At 43.4% G+C, this 14,987-nt stretch overlaps 4 protein-coding genes across 4 annotated transcripts; 3 read left to right on the plus strand and 1 right to left on the minus strand.

Annotated features, from left to right (window-relative positions):
- Nucleotides 1–654: 654 nt before the first annotated feature.
- Nucleotides 655–1,629, plus strand: LOC308289757 (succinate--CoA ligase [ADP/GDP-forming] subunit alpha, mitochondrial-like; the record flags this gene model as incomplete). Its single annotated transcript, XM_080731508.1, has 1 exon — nt 655–1,629. One exon carries the CDS (start codon nt 655–657, stop codon nt 1,627–1,629), a length of 975 nt encoding a protein of 324 aa, XP_080587634.1.
- Nucleotides 1,630–2,898: 1,269 nt separating this feature from the next.
- On the plus strand, nt 2,899–3,447 carry LOC308289937 (uncharacterized protein; the record flags this gene model as incomplete). The annotated part of the gene is made up of 1 exon (XM_080731717.1): nt 2,899–3,447. One exon carries the CDS (start codon nt 2,899–2,901, stop codon nt 3,445–3,447), a length of 549 nt encoding a protein of 182 aa, XP_080587843.1.
- A 1,901-nt stretch (nt 3,448–5,348) lies between these two features.
- Nucleotides 5,349–6,086, plus strand: LOC308289354 (proteasome subunit alpha type-6-like; the record flags this gene model as incomplete). Its single annotated transcript, XM_080731043.1, has 1 exon — nt 5,349–6,086. The coding sequence occupies one exon, from the start codon at nt 5,349–5,351 to the stop codon at nt 6,084–6,086; it is 738 nt and encodes a 245-aa protein (XP_080587169.1).
- A 1,767-nt stretch (nt 6,087–7,853) lies between these two features.
- mrps22 (mitochondrial ribosomal protein S22) lies at nt 7,854–14,730 on the minus strand (the record flags this gene model as incomplete). Its single annotated transcript, XM_080732159.1, has 8 exons — nt 7,854–8,232; nt 10,319–10,427; nt 10,905–11,050; nt 11,453–11,536; nt 12,206–12,349; nt 12,440–12,604; nt 13,272–13,432; nt 14,604–14,730. 8 exons carry the CDS (start codon nt 14,728–14,730, stop codon nt 8,140–8,142), a joined length of 1,029 nt encoding a protein of 342 aa, XP_080588285.1. The 3' UTR covers nt 7,854–8,139.
- Between the last annotated feature and the right edge of the window lie 257 nt (nt 14,731–14,987).

The raw sequence follows: 14,987 nt of genomic DNA on the forward strand, positions 1-14,987 counted from the left end.
TACCATACGGACAATCGAACATAGGAACCTACACACAAAGCCAGACTTAGGAGTGATTAGCACCGCTCAAAAAAAAAACATAAAAGTTGAAATATAGAGATACATGGTTTCTGCCTGACGGCAATATGGAGTGTCTAACCTCAATGTGCCGTCATGGCATCTGGCCAAACAAATCAATCAGCTTCACAAAAGGGGCATGCCCATATGGGCATGTTGACATCAGAGATCTCCATAGATGAGCATATTGGCCGGATCGGCTGTGCAACAAAGATGTGAGGGGCCCTCTATACAAAATGAGAAGACAGACCTGGCACTCCATGCTTGAGCAGCACCTCCTTATTTGGGTGAAACTGACATGGAACTCCCTATGGCGGATAACATAGGGACATCATAGTGATGATGCAAGCATTGTTGCAGGTCAGCTTAAAGTTTACAAAACCGCCCAATAGCACAAGGGCACTATTGAGAGAGATATGGAGAGATAAGAGACCATTACTGCCTCCAAATCAATAAAACTAAATGACGCCCGGTAGTTATTACTCAGTAACCATTATTCATGACCAAATCGGTCAGACATTCATTAATGCCCCAAATAAGGGAATAACGCTGTGTTGAATGGGGCAGATGTGACAATTTTCAAGGTGAATGATCAAAATGTCCAACTGCAGGTTGTTTGCCAGGCTGCTCTTGCAGCAGAGTGGAGTGAGGCACTGTTATACTAGCTGTAGGAAGAACCTCTACATTGACAGGAACACCAAAGTCATTTGCCAAGGGTTCACAGGGAAGCAGGGGACACTTCACAGTCAGGGGGCTCTGGACTATGGCTCCCAGTTAGTCGGAGGAGTTTCTCCTGGCAAGGGGGGCAAGACACACCTTGGCCTGCCAGTCTTCAATTCTGTCAAGGAAGCTAGAGAGGTCACAGGGGCAGATGCCACCATGATCTATGTCCCCCCTCCATTTGCGGCAGCAGCCATTATTGAAGCGATTGATGAGGAGGTGCCTCTTGCGGTGTGTATCACTGAGGGAATCCCCCAGCAGGATATGGTGCGAGTGAAGCACAAGTTGCTGCGCCAGAACCACACCCGCCTCATCGGCCCCAACTGCCCAGGAGTCATAAATCCTGGAGAATGTAAGATTGGGATCATGCCAGGTCACATTCACAAGAAAGGAGGAATTGGCATTGTGTCCAGATCAGGCACCCTCACATATGAGGCGGTTCACCAGACTACACAAGTTGGCCTCGGTCAGTCACTCTGCGTCGGTATTGGCGGCGATCCATTCAATGGAACAAACTTCATTGACTGTCTGGAGGTGTTCCTGCAGGACCCGAAGACAGAGGGCATCATCCTCATCGGAGAAATTGGAGGCAGCGCCGAGGAGGATGCCGCACAGTTCCTCAAACAGCACAACTGTGGAGCTAAAGCCAAGCCGGTGGTGTCCTTCATTGCAGGTGTGACAGCTCCTCCTGGTCGTAGGATGGGGCATGCTGGTGCCATCACCGCTGGAGGCAAGGGTGGAGCCAAAGAGAAAATTGCTGCCCTGCAGTCTGCTGGGGTTGTTGTTAGCATGTCGCCGGCACTGATAGGCATCACTATGTTCAAGGAGTTCGAGAAGAGGAAGATGTTATGAAATGGCATCTCCCTACTTTGAAACCCACCGAACAGCTGTGAAATGAACAGCCCAGTTCTTGACATGCCTTTGCCATTGCAGTGATTGATGTCAGTGCTATGATTATGATATCATTTTGATGACATCAGTGGGCATGAAAGGGACGAGATCTCCATATAGTGTGTTGAGTACATTGTGTGCCCATTGAAGAAGAAAGGTACAACGATGGTCCCTGTGAAGTCCCGATATTTACTGTGTGAAGTGAACGTGTCAGACCGCAACAACTTATTGCTGCTCTGTCAAGGTTCCATCGCACAGGCGGTCAGGGGAGCGGTGGCTCAGGCTCATGGTGACTACGGAGCAGCTCATTGCAGCATTCGATTCTCTGTGAAATATCTTAATGCCCAAACTGGAATTGTATTCCTGCGCTGCCTGAAAGGCAATTACAGACTCATCTGGTCTGCATTGCCTTTTATCACCAGCTTTGAGAATCGAGGCCAGAAAGTGCCATGTTTCTTGAACTGTTTGCATGTGGGAGGAACAATCAGAACATGTCAGAAGTTTCTGGTTCGATACAATACCCAGCGGCTCCATAGAATGCGTCCTCAATGTAAAAGCCAAGAAGAAAAACAAGAGATTCGCCAAGCAATATTAAGCTGCTCTGTAAATTTGTTTAAAGGATCAGAAGCTTCTGAAGATTAAGTGGAAAGTGGTGGGGAATGACCATCTTGTCTACATGAAGCACATCCTGTCTTCAAACTCAACAGAAACTTAACGCAAATGCTGTGTTGACTCCTATGTCTACTGGAGATGAATTAGGCCTTACAGTACTATACAGCTTTTTTCTCCCATGGTAGACAAATAAGGTGACACAGGCATACAGATAGAGATGGCCATATCTTGCTGCTCCCCAATGAGGGAGCAGCATTCTCTGTGACGTCGGCAACAACCAACAAGTGTACATACCCACATACCACAGACAGCTATCGTCATTCTACTTGCATGCTCTGCTGGTGTACTTGTTGGCTGGACCTTTAGCCAATGAGGGAGCATCGTTCTCGGTGACGTCACCACCAAAGTGCAACCTTATAAAAGTGCAAAGTGCAACCTTATAGTAATAACCTAATAATTAGGCAACCTAATAGTGATGATGTCATATCCTAACCATCACCATCTCCTTTATTTGGTTAACTTTGACCACCATCCCACCCATATCCCAGAAACCGAGTTCAGCATTTTTTTATCGAGATTAGTATTGGGATTGTGTTCTCACTTCTGTCGCTTGGCCTGATGACGTCTGATTCGGAACAATGTTCTTGTTGCTCCCACAAAGCTGCCTCGCCTAGTGTCAACCAGACACTGAGTGAAATGGACTTTGAAAGAGGCATCTGGTCTGCAGCCATGGATGGAAAACTGGACAAAGTCAGGAACCTTGTCCAGAAGGGCACAGACCCTAACCTGAGAGACCTGTCAAATTACACTGCCCTGCACTATGCTAGTCGCAATGGCCAGTTTACTGTATGCAAGTTACTTCTTGAGAGTGGTGCATGTGCCTCACCCCAGACGCCAGGCGGTGCAACGCCGCTCCATCGAGCAGCATACTGTGGTCATCTGGACGTGGTTCGTCTCCTTCTAGAACATGGGGCGGATGCCCGGCTATGTGATGACGATGGAGCCACCCCTTTACACAAGGCTGCAGAACGTGGTCAGGAGGAGGTGTGCAAGCTGCTCCTCCAGCACTGTCCCTCCCTCCAGAGTCAGGCGAACAAGAAGCTCCAGCTCCCTTACCAGCTTCTCAAAGAGGGTCATCTTCAGGACCTGCTAAAGCCAACACAGTGACACAGGGGGGATTTACATCTGTAAGTGTGCATACTGTATATGCGGAACTAGGGGACGCGCCTGGGAAGATTGCCCTCTCTCAAATGATATGTCAAGATATACCATACCCATTGAGCAAGAAACTTGAAGAAGATTAAGCCTATCTATGTTTTAGTTATTTCTCTTTCTCCATCCCCCATTTTACTCCACTAACACAAACCGTAAACAGAATTGATAACTCCTGGACAAGGGTTGACTTTGCCAGTCATCTTAAGATACATTTAGTTTTGGTTAAAAATGATTAAAGATCAGGCCTGGATGGCTGGCATAGCGGCCCGGGCACCTAGGCTCAATGTAGCCTGACAGCATGTCGAGGGTTCAACTCCCGATCCCAACGGCCTTTAATGCGTGTCACTATCCCCATATTTCTCTCCCAATCAACAAAAGAAAATAAATCAAAGCTCAAACACTGAATTTAAAAACAATACAAACTAGACCTGCACTCTGTTGAGGTGCCAACTTGCGCTTCACGCACAGGGACATAGGGCGTCCACCAGAGCTCTCCATCTCACGCTCTTCTGGGCCAGGGCTTTTGCTTCCTGCCAGCTCACTCCAATGTCCTTCAGGTCTTGGAGAGTGGAACGTCTCCAGGTGTTTCTTGGCCTACCCTGTTTCCTCCTTCCCTGTGGATTTTAGTGCAGGGCATAGTGGGAAAGTGTCATTCTTATCATTTGGTTTGAAGTTGCATAAAACGTTTTTATGCAACTTCAAACTTTGAATCGAATCGTATCGCCATGAATTAACCAATTTATCGTCCATGTATCGTATCGTCAACCATGTATCGTGATCCGTATCATATCGTTGTTAAAATGTATCGTTACACCCCTAATAAACCCTTTTAAAATATATTGTTAGCTGTAGTTATTTACAAATGTAATGTGCTTAAAGAACAATGACTGTTTGTCTCTCAAGTGATCCCTTCAGGGACACCAACATATACAAACTGTGTTCCTTTCCTCAAAGGGAGCTTAAGAAAAAAGGGAAACTTCACACTGAATATTATAGTCTTTTCCTGTCCTCAAAAGAACCCATTAAAGAGGTGGTGCCATGATTTTTCCCCCCTCTAAAATATGATTATCAGGTATTATGATTATACTAGGAGGAAGATTTTTTCCAAAAAAGTATACAGAAAGAGTTAAAATTGGGTTTTTATGTGGCCACACCTCCAGTTGATTAAGTATGCATGGATGTCATGGTGGGTGGTGACCCAGCTGAAGTTAGCCACACCCCACAGTGTTGGGTGAATGGTAATTAGGGGAGGAGTTGATACTGTGACATACTTAGTATCTGTGTTTTTTAACTGACACTTTTGACCACAAGGTGGCAGCCTCCAAGAGAAAACAAACAAATACCAAGAGAATACATAATTTCTCATAAAAACCACACCAGGGGGTCTAATGAAGTGCTTTCAACATCCTAGACACATGAAAAACAGAAAAAGTACAAAACTATGGCACCACCTCTTTAACTAAGCATATCATGAGATTTGCAGTCATCACAACCTGCTGCCTTTTAGTGCCTTACCTGGAAGGAAATGAGCTTTGTTGTAACAGATTGCCTTACTAGGACGACCCCCTTTAGGACCTTTGATTTGTTGAACAGATTTGCACAAGAAATCTGGGGGCTGCTGCTCACACTGTCCATGTTTGTAGATATCAAGTTGCTATGGTTACCTTATTATGTTCAACCAGAGTACTTGGGGAACCATGTAACTCCCTATTTGGACAAGGCTGACATCATCATTTAATGATGCGAGATTTGAGGCGACCTCAGCCTAAAAGCTATAAGAGGAGAAGGGTATTGATTCTTTCTGTTTGTCAAATAATCTTGAATGAACAACTGAGACCCATTCAGTGTCTAAAATGTCTCGAGCAAGTGCAGGCTTTGATCGTCACATCACTATATTCTCTCCTGAAGGAAAGCTTCACCAAGTCGAATATGCTTTCAAAGCTATAAGCCAAGGGGGACTCACTGCAGTAGCAGTCAGAGGAAAGGACTGTGCTGTTGTTGTAACACAGAAGAAAGTACCGGACAAGCTTCTGGATGCCGCCACAGTCACCCACCTCTTCCGTATAACAGAGAATATCGGATGTGTGATGTGTGGCATGACAGCTGACAGCAGGTCCCAGGTCCATCGAGCTCGCTATGAGGCAGCCAACTGGCAGTACAAGTATGGTTATGAGATCCCAGTGGACATGCTGTGTAAGAGAATTGCGGACATCTCACAGGTCTACACGCAGAATGCAGAGATGAGACCACTGGGCTGTTGCTTGATAGCCATTGGCATCGATGAGGAGAAAAGACCTCAGGTGTACAAGTGTGATCCGGCAGGCTATTACAGTGGCTACAAGGCCACCTCCGCTGGGGTCAAGCAGAGAGAAGCCACCAGTTTCCTGGAGAAGAAAGTTAAAAAGAAATTCGACTGGACCTTCGAACAAGCCATTGAGACGGCAATCTCCTGTCTCTCGTCAGTCCTGTCTATTGATTTTAAGCCCACTGAGCTGGAGGTGGGTGTTGTCACAACACAGGACCCCAAGTTCAGGATTCTGACCGAGTCTGAGGTGGATGCCCATTTGATGGCCCTGGCAGAGAGAGACTGAGGTAGCTGAGACCTGTGTCACCTGTGATGGAGCAATACAGTGCTTGATGGGATATGTAGTTTCCCCTTGGACATTAGTGATATGATCTATTTGTTTGCTGTATATTTACCCCTGTTTCACTGAACAAAAGGTTGTGACAAAATGGTGAGGCTAACTCCAGGATGTTGAGAAGACAACATTAAAGTCATACGTGAAACCTTTTCAAGTAAACGTTTCAAGTTATCTAATAATCGGAGTTCCCAGATGTTCTTTTTTTCTCCACAATAACCACGTCAATTCTCTAAACTCGATTTCTAAAAAAGAATGAAAGGAAGAAAAACTATTGTCTGCCCCCGACACTCACCCCAAAATGAAGTAGAAATTGGAAATCTGCATCTCTGCTGAACTACGTCTGGATTCATGGGGAAATGAAACACAGAGTCAGGATATTACCATACCAGTGAGCAAGAATCTTCATGAAAGGGCATCCCGATAGTATAGGAGTTAAAGATACCAAATGGGCTCAAATGCCTGACAGTGAATTCCCGGTTTGATTCCTCCCACTCCCTTACTTTCTCCTGTGATCTCTCTTTCTCAACGGTTTCTCAAATTAAGGCTTAAAACATGAAAATCAGAAACAAAGAAAAACTAAAAGAAAATCATGGCTAAGTAAACCCAGAATGAGAGGGAAGTCATGGTCCATGTGACAGCCGATGTTGAATAGGATTTTTGTTTTAACCTTTTTTTTTTTTTAAATATACTGCAATATGCAAGAAACCTCCGAACTAGGGATGCACAATATATTCTATAGGGTTTACACTTAATAATATACAGTAACTGTGATACTGGACGCAGAATTCTAACAAACAGTGCATTCCTACTACCTGATGTATGCAGTCACATTTTAGTTCTGAAAGCTTAGTATTGAAAGCTTCTCGAAAAATAGATCACAAGGCTTTTGCATCTTCACATTCAAACATGAATAGTATAAATATTGAGTGAGGGGAGGATGGAGTGTGAGATCAGCCGGAGAATCGTAGCAGGAAAAGTATTTTGCACGCTTTACTGCATCATTGAGACCAATTGATTACTACATTGATCTGAGAAATAATAAAAGACTGCTATGGCTCTGCGGAAGTCCAAAACTTTCACAACTTGAGTACCGTGTGGTACACAATTGATCTTGAATAGCATCACGTATGAAGGCCTTTACATAATACTAAGAAACCTTCATATTATGGCGTTCCATTATCAGTGTTGTTTCACAAACAGTGATACAAAATGTGATCTAGTCCATATTTAGGGCATGATATGCAAGCCCTGAGCATTAAACATGTCTCCAACAAGACAGTTTTGGATCCGTCTGAAGTTTGTTCCTTTCCTCAAAGGGAGCTAAAAAAAAGGGCAACATAACACTTAAGTCTTTTCCTGTCCTCAAAAAACCAAGGAGGTGCCATAAACTAAGCAGATCTTGAGATTGTGAGTGCCTTGCCCCTTTGTTAGGAAATGCGCTTTATTGCAACAGATATTATAAAAGTGCCTTATATGGAACTAGACATAATGTTAACTGGATATAAGGGCTATAAATGTGAATGGAATGCTCTTGTCCCAATTAACACATCTACATTGATTTCAAAAAGGTTATTTGAGAAAGTTAAAAACACAAGACATAATAGAAAAACATGTTTAATTGTGTTATTATATATTATACATACATTTAATGTGCCAGGAGTGGCTTGCCTCTGAGGTCTGAAGGTGTTAAGTGATATTTTGTTGTTTTAACCACAAAATATCACAGCATCTTTAAGCACATGTAGTTAAAGTACACAGCCCTATGATATTCTCCCACAGAAAATCAGTTACTGTGTATGCATGGTACACAATGGTAATTCTGCAGTTTTCTTGCGCATTTAACGATGTATGAACATTGTTCCATGATACACAATGAAAAGACAGAGCCCAGACCGGTCCACACTCCACAGGGCGTTGTTGGACTGCCACAGTTCCATGAGATGGATAGGACGGTTGAAATATACCCAGGAAATTGACATTCCTAGAACTGGCGCTGGTCCATTCACGCAGCAGTGCTCTCTGCAGGTGTCTGTTCGTAGGTCTGCAGAGCCAGCTCGATGAAGCCCGATCTCTGAGACTCCTTCTGGGCATAGATCTGCAGGGAAGAAGGTCATAAGGTCAGCACTGTGCCAAGAGTTTGCATTACATATGGAATTAAGCTCTAGATAATTTGATCCCAGTACCAGATTCTAAGTAGGTATTAACTGGGTTGTACAGAGACTCTAAGCAGGTAAATAAATACAAGAGGGGGTCCATTTATTCTGACATGAGGTAATGAAAAGGAACCTGGTCAGCTCGTGACAGGGTTATTCATCAGCTGGTATGTTGAACCTGTGTGTCAGTAACTTCAGCAACCACCATGACTAAATGAGAGGCCCTACACTCTACAGGAACTCTTGACGGATAAGCAGAAATACATGCACGTACACACATCCCCTATATTGCTAACCTTCCCACATCAAATGGCTGTCATTCTCGATGTCCCATCTAATTTCTCTGAGGCCAGGGGTCAAGCTATGAGCCCTAATAGGAAGTGATGTGCCCGGGGCCTGGCCCCGAGTTCCCACACTAAAAACACACTCCACCTCTAACACAGGAAATCTCAGATGAGATGGCCTTGACGTGACCTCTCAAGAACTACACCGCTCTCTGTTAATAATATGTGCGCTTTCGGACTCATGTGACCTTTACAAAGCGCATAGATTGGAATTCAACTGAAGGCAGCAATAAACTATTCTTTTGATAATACGTTTTGATGTTGATCATTAAAAAAATACATATTTTGCCACTTGTATGTATGCCCCCAACCTGGGGGGCATACATGCCAATCAAAACAATAGCAGTAAAGCAGTAAATGAAAACATTTTAACACTCATCTTTTCTCTAAAATATGAACCCTTGTTGTAAAAAAAAAACAAAGTTGTCCTTTAAAATTCACACGTGTTTCTACAAGCTCACAATGGATCTCATCACAAAAAGTTGCCAGCCTGTGGATCTGTCATTTTAGCTGTTTTTGATTTTTTTTTGGTGAGATTTGGCCATTTTTGAACATTTCACTTATAATGACATGCCCAAAACAGGTAACCAGGTTGAAAGGGGTTAAGTTTGTCCACACATCTGCAGGTATAATACATATTTAACTACAGGTAATACAAAGTATTACTAAGTGACTAAATAATAACTACATACTGTAAGATCAATTGGAACAAAATGTATATTTTCACATACAAGTTTTCCACTGAACAACGACAATATTTAGCATGTTACAATATTTTAATATTTGTAAATGTTCTAGGCTTTGCTAAAAGACCCCTTCGACACGCCACATTTTGACACTTGAAAATATTGTCTTTATATTTTGTGTCATAATACAAGATAGCAGTGAATTTGTAAACACTACCTGCCATCAAGCATTCATGGTGTTGGATAAAAATCCAATCATATGGATCTCAGGATCACATAGGAACGGAATGGCTCAAATATGGATCTTGGACTTCATGTGGCCATAGTCATCTATGACCAGTAAGACTCCATAATTGGGAGATAAGCGACAGTCACGTCGCATACACAAACTTTAGATCAGGAGGGAATATGGGAAATGGGACAGATCCATGTTGACATGACTTTAGAGATACTGTGTACAGCTTTGCATGATTTTACGGCAAAATCTGTAGGAGCAGTGTCCAAAAATATGTTTTGCAAAAATCGGCCTGATGGTGGCGCTAGAAGAGGGCCATGTGAGAAATCAGGGGCAGAGGTTGTGATTTGCCATCCAAGGAGTGTGTGCAAAGTATGGCATCGATGGGGCCAACGGTGGCGGAGATATGAGTAGGGGAAAAGGTGGAGAGACTGACTGACAGACAGACTGACTGACTCACAGAAAGCCGGTGGACGTTATGATAGTAACTGCATGGTCTCAACTATGGCCTGTGAGGCTGTGACATAAGTAATCTATGACTTCAGTCACCTATGACATATCCATGATGATGTATGACTCCAAATTTGGGCAACATTTAATCCAATCAGAGCCACATTGGCTTCGAATGTAAATTTAGAATAGCAAAAGCATATGTGAATACAATTAATGCATGCTGTGGCCGGCAGTGTGTACGCGACATAATGGTTCTGATTGGTTCAGTGGTTGAAAATGAAAATGTGGTTTTCTTCTGTTCTGTGCTCACCTTGAGCAGGTCTGTGCCAGTGGCCTGCTGGCTGGTAGCCTCCTGGGCTGACTCACTGTGAGGATGAACCATGTGGAACAGAGACACCAGGCTCACTGCATCCTGAAGCCTGGGGGACACATGGGTGTTTGTGAGGACAAAAGCAGGACAATAGCGCTAGGACTTACAGTATAGTGACATTACACTCATGTATTCTATGTAGTCTATATGAAAATGTCATATCACGATTATTGTGACAAAAGAAATCGCGATTTACGATATTATCGCGATAATCAAAATCCATTATCTTGGGGCGGAACATATGCCAAAAAATAGCAGATCTACAAGCTCACAACGTGTCGCGTGAGCTTGTAGATCGACTATTTTTTGGCAAAGGCATTTGATAGAGAGTATGTATAATATAGTACCTAATTCTATGTATTGGACACAGTGAAATTCTCTGTTAATTTAACTCCCAGTGTTGAACTTTAGTTACATTTGTACTGTACACTCTTCATAGTTACAAATGGATGAATGAATTAACATTGAAGATTTGAAGATGTATCAGCATAGCTATCTACAACATTGCTACACAACACAAACTCACAGATCTCTCTGCAGCATGTCTACAACGAGGCCATCCACCCTGCGTGCGTTGACCAGGTACCAGGCCATGCCCCCGAAGTGTCTGCTGGAGCGTAGCAGCTCATATCTGCCATGCTTATCCAGGTCTTCATAGGTGGATGCATGTACCTGAACACAAAGTGCACACACACATTTATTGGTACGATGCATAACACCGACTTCTGTTTAAGTTTCTCAAGACAGAATGTCGGGTCACAGTTTTCAAATGCTTCCACCTAACAGTCTGAACATTGAAATGGCTGTAAATAAAGCAGATGTCCCACCTCTCAACTACTTCAGTTAAATAAGTCCTACTGTAAATCAAATCAACTGCTGCTTAGCAGAATTTGGAATTAAAATGGTATATGGAATGGAAATTACAACACAAATTGCAATGACAGCTTCCTTTTACAAAGCACAGTGAGTACCTGGGTTACACTGTCTGATTCTGAGCCCAGGGAGGCGAGCAATGAAGCCAGATTTTTGGTGCAGTTGTCAAAATATAGGGAGAGAGAATCAGTGCCATCTTACCCTGATGTAGTCCGCAGAATCTGGCTCAAACTGGACCAGACAAAGGTCCAACACGTCTGTGTGACGCTCCTGGGAGAACACCAGCTGATGGAGTGAGAGAGCCATGGAGGGATGATGAAGGAAGAGGAGACATGAAAGAGATAATAATTAAGGCTGGGACTTTAACTGATTAATTGCGATTAATTAATTACAGAAAATTAACGCGATTAAAAAAATTAACCAAGAAGAGACAACAAACGCAAAGGGAGAAGTAGCCGATCAGAGCGCTTTGCTTGGCCCAGTGGATGAGAAATCTAGATTAGAAAAACTCACTTGTTGATTCACTCGTACAACAAAATGTGTTTTACTTGAAAAAAAATGCTTCTCAGGTCAAATATCGATGTGCGATTAAAATGCGATTAATTGCGATTAATTAATCACAGAGCCTGTAATTAATTAGATTAAAGTTTTTAATCGCATCCCAGCCCTAATAATAATTTTAAAAAAGGATTTAATTGCAAAACAATTGCTGATATATAAAAGGTCATAAACTGACGCAGCGAAAGTGTTCGGAGCTTGTAGATCGGCTATTTTCGCTACTATGTGCGACAAAGCAGGGCATTCGTTTACGAAATAAACATCACAAAAAGTTGAAATATGGTTTCTACCCGCACAACAGCTATTACTAGAGCACTGTACCACTGTATAGCATTCGGTTGCATGGAGGGATAAGGGCAGCATAGTTAATTAAATCAAACGTTCCCATCAGTTCACCTTGAGGTTCTCCTCCTTGAAGATGGCTGGCGCCGTCAGTTTGCGTCCCTCCTTAGGAAAGTAGACCTGGATGAGCCTGTCTCTCTCCTCCCATGTGGCCTTCCTCAGGGTCGAGCTGGGCTCCCGCACCACGATGAACCGCTCCTGAAGGGAGAACACGGCATGAATCTAGCTGGCTGTGTGGAGCCAGACCAACAAGACACTGGACATAAGACAGACAGTATATTTCCCTACCCTGTGTGGGATATTGTAAGAAATGTCAGTGAAGACATAATTGGCGGTGTCCATGTCCTCCAGGATGGGGTCCACAGACAGCACGTCATTGATCGGTTGCCTCTCAGGCAGGACAGGAGGCCTTCTCAGTAGCTTCTTCGCCTTTTCAGTCGCCTTCCTGGTCGCCTGGAAAAGACACCATAATATTGCTTAGGACAGGGGTCTTCAATGTTTTCAGGCCAAGGACCACTTAGTTGAGAGAGAGGTGAAGCAGGGACCCCCACAACCTTTTCGTAGATTCCATATGGTTTCATCGTTTGACAGCATGGATTCATGTCAATTTGTGTTTTCAGATATTTAACCACTTGAACCGTCAATAATTAATAAACTTGACCTTTCACTCAGTACTTAGCCTGCTCTTTTTCCCCTCTACACCAAACCTCTTTGCCAAAAATAGCCGATCTACAAACTCACAACGCCTTGTGAGCTTGTAGATCTGCTATTTTGGCTAAAGTTTTCAGGATATGAGGTTCAAGTGGTTAATATAAAAAAGGAGAAAAAAATGTTTCTATCACACAACGATTTGGAGGACCCCCTGTAGTAACTCTGAGGACCCCCTAGGGGTCCCGGACCCCCTGTTGAAGACCCCTGGCTTAGGATATTCAAATCACTCTGAAAATCTGTGTGTGTGTGTGTGTGTGTGTGTGTGTGTGTGTGTGTGTGTGTGTGTGTGAGTTAGAAAGAGAGATAGAGAGAGAGAAATCACACACACACAGGAAGTATATCAAAAATATTCTTAATGTGTGCACATTAGTATCCTAGATAAACAGTACGATACAGAGTGACACGGTACCTCTTCCAGTTGCGCATCAGTCATGAGCTTGTATGTGGGCGGCTTGAGCTCCTGCTTGATGGGTCGGAAGACTTTCTGCAGGTCTAGGCCCGTTATCCTGTCGAGTATGTCCTGCACTGCTGGGTCCAAGTACTGAGGCTTCACACATTCATCTGGGGGAGCTGGAGGACACATGCTAGTTGAATGGCTTGTGCAAGTGAAGCCATGTATACGTACAGTAGTATGACGGTACTCCTTGTAAGAAAACAAAACGGATCTACAAGCTTAGAGGGTCAAGATCTGCTGAGAAGCGACACCCTTGCATGACACATGACATACGATACATCTGTTACTGGAAGAGAGCTACAACAATATCCTCACATTATTGTTCACAAATCTACACAGACAAGAACATGATGCCTGGCTAGCCATAGAATGGCTGATATTATTATGGTCAATGCATTTTATCAAGCAGCATGAGCATTGCAATTTGTAGGCCAATAATTAATTGCTGCAACTTGAGGTCGGCTTGTCATCTAGATGACAAATATCATATCCATTTGAAAGTTCTGGCAGAAAAAATGTAAACATGTAAAACTTCCTTCAGTGAGCACAGCGTATATGGGGTACACAGATTGACATGTGCATTACGAGGTTTGTGTGAGCCTGCGAGGTAAGGTAAGGCAACACAACACAACACATGTCAATTTGTGGAGATAGCATATCATTTCTGCCGGAGAAACTTTGACATGATACAAGTACGACGACAAGAGCTTTCTGCAAGTTAAAATTATTGTGAGGACACAGTGAGATGGGGCAGACCTCTATTCAGAAACACCCCTTAGAAACATCCCTATTCAGAAATACCCATACTGAGGTTAGGGTTTAGGTGACACCTCCATTTAGAATAATGGAAGTCAATCTTCTGAATAGCAATGTTTCTGAATTCATGGGTTGCATTTGTAGTCCTAAACCGGCCATATCGAGGACCAACACAGGTGTTCAATTTGTCTGATTGGCATAGAACCAATATTCTCTGTTATTCAAAACACCTGTGTTGGTCCTCAAGATGGCTGGTGTAGGACTACAAATGCAACCCATGAATAGAGATGTCGTGTAACCCAGTGAGATACACATATTCATTTGTAACTCGTGGGAGGGCATAGGAGGGACAAAATGCATTGAGTGTCCTTCTATGACGTCTAATAGAATACATACATGTAGGTTCGAATATCAACTGTCAGTGGTCAGTGGAGCGTTGGATGCTAACACGGCACGCACCCTGCAAGGTCAGTCGTATGAATGAATTACACTTGGTTTAACATGCAGACAGCTCATAAACATACAACTTACATTGGTCGGCTGTCCCGCTACACAGCGTCCTCCTGCTGAGTCTGGCAACAACATGTGTGCTTTTATCGACATGTTTCACCCGAGAATAGCTTCTTAGTAAACACCGTGCTGCACCGAGCGCCGCCATGACTGTTACCTCACTGATCGTGTACGACCTTTCAACTTACAGCTGAATGATGGGACATGTAGTCAGTGCAGAGCCTTCAGTGTAGTCAATACAGCTAATAGTAGGGTCAGAGGTTTATAAATTATAACTACTAGCCCTTACCCGTTCAAAGATATGAGCTCCGAAATGATGTGCAGTGTGTGGATTATGGGATGTGCACTGTGCACACAGTATATGAGGGATGGAAAGTAACTTTAACTGGTGCTTGCATGCTAATA

The sequence above is a fragment of the Nannobrachium achirus genome (assembly GCF_963921795.1).
Source record: "Nannobrachium achirus genome assembly, chromosome: 8".
NCBI lineage: Eukaryota > Metazoa > Chordata > Actinopteri > Myctophiformes > Myctophidae > Nannobrachium > Nannobrachium achirus.